The 11,424-nt window shown below is 34.4% G+C and overlaps 1 protein-coding gene across 1 annotated transcript; it reads left to right on the top strand.

Annotated features, from left to right (window-relative positions):
• LOC110694729 (L-ascorbate peroxidase 3-like) lies at positions 1-3,363 on the top strand. The gene is made up of 9 exons (XM_021871905.1): positions 1-209; positions 744-862; positions 1,135-1,184; positions 1,329-1,394; positions 1,533-1,581; positions 2,132-2,214; positions 2,587-2,666; positions 2,776-2,878; positions 3,064-3,363. The coding sequence occupies exons 1-9, from the start codon at positions 85-87 to the stop codon at positions 3,154-3,156; spliced, it is 768 nt and encodes a 255-aa protein (XP_021727597.1). The 5' UTR covers positions 1-84; the 3' UTR covers positions 3,157-3,363.
• The last annotated feature ends 8,061 nt before the right edge of the window (positions 3,364-11,424 follow it).

Here is an 11,424-nt window from a genome sequence, read left to right as displayed (position 1 = left end):
ATATTTGTATATCTTAGCTTATATCAATCCTATTATATATTTTTCCACTTAAAAGAAATTTGAAGTACTTATTATCAAGGTACCATGGCAGCTACCACAAAGAGCGTTGTTGATGTAGATTATCTGAAACAAATTGAGGGTGCTCGTAAAGATCTTCATGATCTTCTTCAGAAGAACAAGAAGTTCTCTCCCATTCTGCTTCGCTTAGCGTAATAATCTTTCTTCTCTTTTCTCCCCTAATATATACTTATTTCTTATACTCCGTAATATTAATCAGTCAAATATATATACTCCGTACTTATTTTGCATGGATGAATGCATACTAGTTTGGTTGAGAAATTATATTATGAAATGGTATATGATAGGATAAGTCGAGGATTGCATTATTGTTGAACACTCAACACCTTGTGTTTGTGTTATTACACATTTGCGTAGTTCATGTTATATTGTTTAACTAATCTCAAATGTAGTCCTCTTTTTTTTTTTTTTTTGGGTCTTTTGTCTTAATGTATAAGTACTAGAAAAAGAATTGATATCTATGTCCTTAATTACCAAATGAAACAATAAGTTACCATTATCCCTTATAATTTGATTGATTTAAAATATGGAGTGCTAGTACGTAATAATTATAAATAAAACTTTTGGGCACGCTTTTAATTGATATGGGTAAATTATATGTCTCAAAATAAGCGATAAACTAACCCATCTTGAATAAGACCCCTAATTTGGTTCTTGTGTTGTAGATTTCATGATGCAGGTACTTATGACGCTAAAACGAAGACAGGGGGTCCAAATGGTTCAATTAGACGTGAGTTGAGCAACCCTTCCAACAATGGTCTCAAAGTTGCTATTGATTTTTGCGGTGAGTAGTCAAGCATACAATAACCTAAATACTCCATACACAGAATGCTATCTTTTTTTTTTTTTTTTTTTGTAAGAAGAAGGAGCTCATTTGGAAATTTCTCAAATGAGTCCCTTAAAGTTTGTTCCCGAGACGTTTGGAATATGAGGTGGGGACACTGGGGAGTGATCCACCACTTCAACCTCAGCTCATATAAAATGCTACTTGTGTGGATGTATGCATTTACCTTATATGATTGACTTATTGACATGTACGTTTTCTTACTTTCTTAGAACAAGTGAAATCTAAATACCCCAAGGTTACTTATGCTGACTTTTACCAGGTAAAATTTCTTAATGACTACAATTTATAAATTTAAAACTTGATGTATCTCCCTCTCCGTCTCCAAATATTTGTTATTTGAATTGTAACGGGCGTGCATATAGTACAATTCACTTATCATTAGTTTTATTGTTGTTGATATTAGCTTGCTGGTGTCCTCGCGATTGAAGTAACCGGAGGACCTAAAATCCCCTTTACTCCAGGTCGTCCTGTAAGTATTACGACATGGAACATCAACTTTTAATTTTAAAAATGATTATATTATCTTGTGACCATTTTTTTTTGTTTTATCCATATTATTACTATTATCTCACCGTACAATTTAATATTGTGACTTTTCCCTACATAGGATTCTAGGGATCAACAAGATGGTGGTGCTCTTCCAAATCCTAATGGAGGTACATATCAAAACTAGTTCATCATCTTTATACTAGTTCTAGAGTCTAGACTATTAAAGTATATATAAATATTGCTTTAATTCAAAGGTCATTAAATCAAACCTCACTAAATCACTAATACATGTCGATTCAATAAATCCATTGTTCTAGCAAAAAATGTGAATTGAAGTAATCGAAGTTTACTACGTATATTCTATTGGGATTTAAATCCTCTGTCCCACGTTTTATGTCCCATATGTATCCCATTTAATTTGATTGGTTGATAAATTCATAGTGGCCCACTTGTCAAAATTGAAGAATCAAAAATATAATTTAAGGGCCAATTAAAATGAATGGAACACAAATGGCACACAAAATGTGGGACAGAAGATTCTTTCCCATTATATTGTGGACTATATAGAGTATACACTTAACTTATATGTTAAGATCAGATCTCAATCCCTTTTTTATTTTTTTTTTCCTTTTACATATAAATTTTTATAATACATCATATTTGTTGTGAGTTTGTGACTATTAAACGCAATTTATAAATGTCTTTTTTTCTTGTCAGATGCCAAACATCTAAGAGATGTATTTAATCGAATGGGTTTTAAGGATAGGGATATCGTGGTCTTATCGGGGGCTCACACATTGGTATGCCAATTCCTACACCTTTTAGTTCATTCGGCTCATACAAGTATAAGACTATACATATACAAAATACGTTTTTTTTTTTTTTCTATATAATTTTTTGAGAAATTTATTAATTCACTATTTAGTTAGTTTTTTCTCTTTGCAAATAGCTTAAACTTTAAAGTTTAATTTCATCTAGCCTTCTCATACTCTTTTTTTTTTGTCTTCGTCCTCTACTTCTTCATTTCATTCTCAACAATTAATCTCCATACAAAAGTCTGACTTACATATAGTTTTTACATGAGATGAAGAGAACATTTAACTATTTAATTCCTACATACTATAACTAGTTCAGGCAATTTTAAACCTTATGTTGTACGTATTTAATCACAGGGCCGAGCAAACAGAGATAGATCTGGCTTTGATGGTCCTTTCACGGAGGAACCTTTCAAATTCGACAATTCCTATTTTGTGTAAGATTATACGTATTATATTACAAGAATTAATTAGTTCCAATTACAGCAATATTTTGATTGCTTAATTTAAGTTATACTCATAAGGTTTTTACTAAATTTATGTCAGAAACTTGAGGAAGGCTGACAAACCTGGATTGGTGAAGTTTCCCACGGACAAAGTTCTCGTCGAGGACCCTGCTTTTAATAAATATGTTCAGCTATATGCCAAGGTAATACACTCTCATAAACAACATTAATTGTTAGATTTGTTTCAATTTCGTCGTGGTAGTGTAGTTTTGAGTTGAGCTGAACTGAACTGAAATAAGTCCAAAAGTTAGTTGATCAATATAGTATGATACTTGGTAATTTGTCAAATGAGCTGATCAAGATTAATTTGTTTAACAATGGCACGCAGGATGAAAAAGCTTTCTTTGCGCACTATGCTGAATCACACAAGAAGATGTCGGAGCTCGGGTTTCACCCACCCAGCCCTGGTGCCAAAGCTTGAAGTCATTGCATATTCATGCATGATAACCTAATAAGCTAGACTGATATCAGTGATATGTATTATGGGTCAATGTTCCTATATGTAGTGCTATGGTTTGTATGTATCCTTAATTAATTGTGATGATGTTGTATTTGAGATTAAGCTTGAATAATTCTCTTAAGTTGTACTAGTATTATGTACTGCTACTATCTTAATCGTTGGTTGGTACACCCAGGTGTAGCATGCGCATGGTACACCCGGATCAAAACTTGTTTAAAAAAAAAACGGAAAGAACGTAACTTATATTTGTAATGAACATCACGACTTTATAAAAGAACACAACATTGAAATATAAAGAACGTGATAATTTTGGTGAAACAGTTTTTTTAAAAAAGTAAATGATACAGAGTAATTACCAATTGATTTTTACCACGTATTTAATTTTAAATCTTCAAAATATTTAGTTTTCTATAATTTATCTCTCTAAAATTATTTTTGTCAAGATTTCATTTCAAATTTTAAAATTTGAAATTCATTTTCAAAATTTCAAATTCCAATAGTATTTTTTTTCTTCTCTCTTTTTTTTTTAAAAAAAAAAATCTCTAAATAACCAATTATATATTTTTATATTAGATTAAACTCGTGCGTTGCACGATTTAAATAATTTTATTATCATGCAATATATATATATATATTTCATTTGTGTAAAAATAGAGTGACAATTTTTTTTTGTTTGAAAAATATATAGTGTAGATTAAAAAAATTAATAATTGATGTCATCACACATAGAAATAGAAGAAATTTTTTTAATGTGAGAATGACACGTAGGATAGTTTAAGGATTGATGATGTCAGCAATGTTTTGTTTTAGTAATAGTTAATAGATTTTGTTATAATATTCATCTTGGTCATGTGTATTTATTTATACATGGTAGCATGTACAGATGTACTAGGATGTACTACTATTAATTAATGCTAATTATAACTCCTAATTAGTTACAAAGTGTGTTATTTGAGATTTCGTTTTTTTTTTCTTAATTGAATTGGTGCAATCCCAACCTATTGTATACACAGTATAGAATTGTTTGGAACAACTTATTAGCATAGCATGCAATATGTTGCTGGAGAGTGGAGACAGTCAAACGGAAGAGATCAGAGAAAAGTCTAGAAACATAACAATAGTGACTAGCCAGCGTAACGTTTTATCATATATTCGACAAAATGATAATAAAAGGATTAGACACTTAAATAAATAATAAACACTATGGTAGGTTTATTTGATATTGATACGAGAGTTTGAGACAACATAATACTTAGGCGGCTTTGTTTCTTAACACATTTTAGGCACCTGAAATGATAAAAGTGCTGTAATTTTAAGATAATACAAAATGAGTTTTATCATACATAGGCCACGAACATCGTTCTTACAATCCAATATACCATGTTAGATTTAAATTTAAGAGAATAGGAAATGAGCTTGGATAACTCAAATAAAGTCAAGGAGAGTTCAGTCCAATTATAAGCACAATTATACTAAAATTAATTGGTGATACTATGAGTAGTGATTCCCTCTACCTTTAAAGCGGTATTTTCTTTTTCCAATGTGAAATAACTCACAAGTTGATTTCGAATGGGGTTTCAACAAGTTGTATTTCAATTTTGAGAGCATATTGTTGAATTATTTAGAGTATTGGTGACAAATATTCATGTGTTTGATTGAATTTCTTAGGTTAAGGTGTTGAAATTCAATTAAACAAGTAAAAGAGCAATTTGTATCTATCTCAGTTTAGAGAAGTGTTCCTCTGCCCGGTGGCGCGCCCGGCAAGTCGAGCCACCACCCGGTAAGGCGCGAGAGCGAAGAAAAATTAAACGATGTCACCGCCCGGCAGGGCGCGAGAGCACCCAAATTTTTCCGGGTTGCTTGGTTTCTTTCGCCCGGTATGGCGCGGGTGTAAGCCTGGGCAATTTTGACGGTTATTCTTCAGTTTGCTTGGTTTATTTCTCTTGATATAAATACGATAGTTCATATTGATGAAATGTACTTCAAGAAATCAGTTTATTCTCATTCTCTTGAAATCTTTTGCAAGTTATTGTTCATCATCACAAATCACAAAAGCTTATTTACATTGTATTGTAATCATCCTACTTGTGATTGCAATTGACCTTCGTTGTATGTATCTTCTGAGTAAATTTCCGTGATACCCGATCGTAGTATAGGGTCGGAATTATACTTTTGTGAAAGTGATCCTGCTCACGCCTCGAAAAATTTTCCGTTAATTTTGTTTGGTTTTCTTTGTAACCCTTGTTTAAACACCAAATCCCCAATAATCCAAAAGTATAATCTACTACAAAGATGGCAAATGTGAAGAAAATGATGACAAATTTCCAGAAATTGGACAAGTTCGAGGGTATGGATTTTCGAAGGTGGCAAAAAAAGATGCATTTTCTGTTGACATCACTCGGGTGGCTTATGTTCTCACAACCCCGAAGCCATCAGTGGAGGAAAATGAGACATTGGAGGCTACTAGAAAGAGGAACAAGTGGGAGAATGACAACTACATATGTTGTGGTCACATCCTAAACGGTATGTCTTATGAATTGTTTGATGTTTATTAATTTCATGAGTCCGCTAAATTGCTTTGGGATGAGCTAGAGTCTAAATACATGGCCGAGGATGCATCTAGGAAGAAATTTCTTGTTAGTAAGTTCAATAATTTCAAAATGATTGATAGTAGGCCGGTAATGGAACAATTTCATGAAATCCAAAGAATTTTAGGGAGTTTTAGGCAACACAATATTAACCTTGATGAGACCTTCATTGTTTCTTCTATAATTGATAAACTACCATCATCTTGGAAATATTTTGGAGATGCATTAAAGAATAAGAAAGATGACATTAATCTTGAGGGCTTGGCTTCTCTTATTCGGATTGAGGAAGAAATCCGGGTGAAAGAGGGACAAAACACTACTAGAAACAGGCCGATTTCCGATGGACCATTTCCGACGGACATGTTTTCCGTCGGAAATTTACGACGGATTTTTATTCCGCCGGAAATTTACGACGGATTTCCTACGGAATAAAAATTCGTTGAAATTTATGGGCCTTCCGACGGATTATTTCGTCGGAACCGTAATGTTTCGATGGAAATAAAATCCGTCGGAGATTTCCGACGGAATACAATTATTTTCCGGCGGAAAATAAATCCGTCGGAATATTGATTTTCCGACGGAATATTCCGTCGGAATATAATAAAATAATAAAAAAAAACTAACCCTAAAAACCCTTAAAAAACCCGGTTCTCCTCCCCCCCCCTTTTATTTCCCATTTCTCTCTCCTCATCTGCCCGCCTCCATCTCTTCTCCTCTCTCTCTCTCTCCTCATTTCTCTTCTCCTTCCTCCTGCTCCTTTTCTCTTCTCTCTTTTCATTCTTTTTATTTTCCTCCTCCTCTTTTTCTCTTCTCTCTCCGCATCCCTCACCGGCCTATCACCGAGCATAGCAACAGGTATTTTCTCTCTCATGTCCTCTCTCAAGCCTATCACCGGCCATAGCAACACCGAGCAACACCGAGTAACCACCGTCGCGAGGCACTGCACTAGTCTCAAGGTTTTTTTTAGATCTTGTAATTTAGGTATGGAATTGTAATATTAGTTTATAAAATTGTATATTAATTTATTTCTTTAAATTTTCGTTTGTTAATTATCGTTTTTGTTAATTTTTTTATTGAAATTTTGATTAATATGTAGATCTGGTTTTTTTTTTTTTTTTGTGCTAAAATTTTATTATGTTGTTCGTATTTTTGGGGTTAATTTTCGGTTTTTTGGGGTTAATTTTGGTTTTTACTGAATTTTTGGAATGGTGGTGGTGTGTGGTGGTGTCGGTGGTGGTGGGGTAGGGGGGCAGGGGGTGGGCTAGTGGTAGGGGTGGTGGCTGGATAGGGTGGTTGGGGTGGTGCTAGGTTTTTTTTTTATTTTTTATTTTTTTTAATCCTCTTTCCGACGGAATTCCCGTCGGAAGTTTCTGGCGAATTTGTATTCCGTCGGAAATTTCCAACGGACTTTCCGGTGACCGGAATTCCTCTTCCGACGACGAAATTCCGTCGAAACTTTTATCGGAACAGTGATTTCCAACGGAAAAGGCCGTTTTTCCAACAAAAGTTTTCCGACAATCCGTACCGACGGAAATTCCGTCGGAAACGGCCTTTTCCGACGGATTTCAGGGTGTTTCCGACGGAATTTTGCCGTCGGAAATGGCCTGTTTTCTAGTAGTGAAAGGGATGTCAGTCCTAGTTCCACTACGGTAAATGTGGTGGAGGATGCTAAGCCTAATGAGAGGAAGAGAGGAAATGACTCAAACACGAACAAAGGCAAAAAGCCTAAAGTCGGAAGTGGTGGTCAAACATCACGAGCTTGTTGGGTCTGTGGAAAACCCGGACATTTTAAGAAAGATTATACCATTTGGAAGAAAAAGATGAGCAACAATAAAGCTCAAGGTAGGAAAGGCGGTTCTAGCCAATCCCAAGACAAGCAAGGTAATTCTTGTGCACAAATTTCATTTAATTCTTTAATGAATTATTTGTATGTGATTTTTGAAATCCTATGTGTGCAGGGTGATACTTCTTAGAACATTGATTCGGGTGCATCGAGGCATGTTTGCAAGGAACGTTCGTTGTTTAAATCCTTCGTTGAGGTGACCAATGGAAATATTCTTTACATGGGGAACGACTCCATCGCAAAAGTGCTAAGCAAGGGGCAAGTTGAGTTAATGTTTAGCTCAGGCAAATCTCTTATTTTAAGGGATGTGTTGTATTCTCCCGGGCTTAGGAGGAATTTAGTGTCCAGTGCTATCTTGAATCGTCTAGGTTTTAGAATGGTGTTTGAGTAAGATAAATTTATATTATCTAAAGGTGGTTACTTGTGTGATGGAATGTTTAAGCTTAGTATTTCTAATGCTTTGAAAGACAATGAGTATGTTGTTAATGATTGCTCTTCTCTATGGCATGTAAGATTGGACATGTTAATTATAAAAAGTTGTATTTTATGTCAAAGCATGATTTAACTCCGTCTTTTGATCCAAGGATAGACAAGTGTAGGACATGCATGTTAACAAAAATCACAAGAAAATTATTTCCTAATATTGTAGAAAAGAACAATGCATTGCTTGATTTAGTGCATAGTGATCTATGTGATTTTCATAGCACACCTTCTTTAGACAACAAAAAGTATTTAGCAACTTTCATTGATGATTATTCAAGATTTTGCTATATTTATTTATTGCATTCCAAGGATGAGGCCCTTGACAAATTTAAAACCTGCAAACAAATAGTAAAATCAAAAGATTAAGAACCGATAAAGGTGGTGAATATTTTAATCCAAGTTATTTCCAATCCATAAGTATAGTACATGAAACTATCGCGGCATATACACCACAACAAAATGGTGTAGCGAATAGGAAGAATAGTACTCTTGAAGAAATGGTTAATTCCATGTTGTCCTATTTGAGTTTGAGTGATGGATTTTGGAGGAAAGCGGTATTAGCCGCTTGTTACATTTTAAACCGAGTTCCAATGAAAAGGAATGAGGTAACTCCATATGAGCTTTGGTATAAAAGGAAAACAAACTTGAGTCATCTCAAAGTTTAGGGTTGTAGGGCAATTGTAAAAGTGTCGAAACCTAAACGTAAAAAGTTAGGTGAAAGAGGAGTGGAATGCATCTTTATAGGATATGCGGAACATAGTAAATCCTATAGGTTCTATGTCATTGAACAAAATGACTATTGGTCGGTTCATACCACCATTGAGTCTAAAGATGCATTGTTTGATGAAAATAGATATTCATCAATTCCTAGACCAAAGGATATAACTCTAAATACCGATGCTCAAAGTTTTGACCAAATTGAATTTGATCAAGAAATTTATGACCAAACTCATTTAGAGGAGGCATCAATATCATCATCTCAACCTAGGAGAAGTAAGAGGGCAAGGAAAGAAAAGTTATTTGGCGCGGACTTTCATGTGTACTTAGTAGAAGGATCAAGGAATTCTGTTTTGACACAATTTTCCATACATTTTTAATGTGGAAGATGATCCTTTGACCTATGATGAGGCTATAAGGTCTCGTGATGCTCCATTTTGGAAGGAAGCAATTAACGATGAGATGGAATCCATCATGGGAAACAATACTTGGGTGTTAGTTAATTTACCACCAAAATGTAAACCAATAGGATGCAAATGGATCTTCAAAAGGAAATTGAGGATTGATAGAACGGTTGAAAAGTTCAAAGCCCAGTTAGTAGCACAAGGTTATACACCAAAGCCTGGTATCGACTATTTCGATACATATGCATATGTTGCTAGAATCTCAATTATAAAGTTGTTGATAGCATTTGCGGCTATCTACAAGCTTGTGATTCATCAAATGGATGTCAAGACAACGTTCTTGAATGGAGATCTAGAGGAAGAAATTTACATGCGACAACCAAAAGGGTTTGTTGTGGAAGGTCAAGAAGGAAAAGTTTGTATGGGCTAAAACAAGCACCTAAGCAATGGCATCAAAAGTTTGATGAGGTTGTATTGTCTAATGGTTTTGAACAATTCAAACAAGTGTATATATAGCAAATTTAATGACAACGGTCAAGGTGTCATAATTTGTCTATATGTAGATGACATGTTGATCTTTGGAACGGATTTGTCACCAGTTGAAATGACAAAGTCTTTCCTTAGTTCAAAGTTTTCCATGAAAGGCATGGGAGAAGCGGATGTCATCTTGAGCATACGGATAAAGAAGGAAAAAGGAAAGTTGATCTTGTCACAATATCATCACATTGAGAAAGTGCTCAAGAAATGTAATGTGAGTGATGACTCCACTTCTCTTTATTCAACACCTATGGATCCTAGCATAAAGTTGATACCTAACGAAGGTAATGCAGTTTCACAACTTGAATATGCTAAAGTAATAGATTGTTTGATGTATGCCATGACAAGTACTAGACTGGATATTGCTTATGCAGTTGGTCAACTAAGTAGGTACATTAGTAAGCCTAGTATGCTATATTGGCAAGCGGTTCGATGCTTGTTGAAGTACTTGAAGAAAACCAAGGACTTTGGTTTGTCCTATAGTGGATATCCTTCGGTTGTAGAAGGGTATTCGGATGCAAGTTGGATCTCTAACAAAGATCATTCTCCACAAGTGGATGGGTTTTCCTATATGAGGGAGGTGCCATTTCATGGGCTTCTGGTAGGCGTGTCGCGTACCTATCAAAAATAACCTGACAGACCAATACTAATGTAAACTGGCAAGTAAGGGTCGGATCCCAAGAGACTAAGGTTCAAAAATAATTAAATAGACTCGAATTTCTACTAAGCAAGAATCAATTATAATCATTTATCTACGGAACTAAGTATGAGAAGAATTCGAAAATAAGCTAAATAAGATGATTAAATCAAGTACTTAAAACATCCAAGATCTAGTTTCACCACAATTATTATCGATGCAATTGTAATTCTACCCTTAACATACGATTTCAATTGAACGGAGAAAAGTAAACCCTAATAATTACCAAGGATCTCTCTCGAGTATCAATGGCTTCCCTAACATACAATCAATCCTATTCTCATGGTATCATGCATATTAAAGACATTAAACACGTTACTCTCACTTCCCAATTATCAAACATAACTACTCTCGTGTTATGAATCAAACCCTAAATTAATTTACTCAAATCCGTTTATACCCAACTCTCGCTGTGATAAAAACAATGGAATAATCGCAATACTATAGTTACGTCTAACCTAGTATTGGCATAATCACAATCAATTTAGCAATTCAATTGTTAAGGTTGTTAAAGAATTTAAAGACTTAATTCATGCATCAATAATAATAGGGCTACACTAGATCTTGAATTAAAGAATCTACTCACACATGATTAAAGGAACAAAAACAATAATAAATAATGAAAACATAATTAAATAACAAAGGATGAAAAATAAATACCAAATCTTGAATAAAATTGAAAGTAGAAAGCTTGAATCTTGAATTACAAAAACTTAGAAAATAATAATGGAGAACTAGTTCTTAATAATAGGAATTGAAAAATAATATAAACTTAATGAATTAATAAAAAAACCACTTAGTGTAAATATAAGCCTAGAAAAGATAAGAAAATCGGCAAAAGGCTTGGCGCACAAGAATCCCAAGAGGCACGGACGTGCCTCTCTAGAAATAAAAACGCTGCAGAGTCTGTCTTCCAGGCACGGACGTGCCTGACTGCTGGGCACGGACGTGCCTGCTCTG

This window comes from Chenopodium quinoa, unplaced genomic scaffold (assembly GCF_001683475.1).
Source record: "Chenopodium quinoa cultivar QQ74 unplaced genomic scaffold, ASM168347v1, whole genome shotgun sequence".
Lineage (NCBI taxonomy): Eukaryota > Viridiplantae > Streptophyta > Magnoliopsida > Caryophyllales > Amaranthaceae > Chenopodium > Chenopodium quinoa.
The sequence above is the reverse complement of the archived record's forward strand: the minus strand, read 5'-3'. Positions and strand labels throughout refer to the sequence as shown.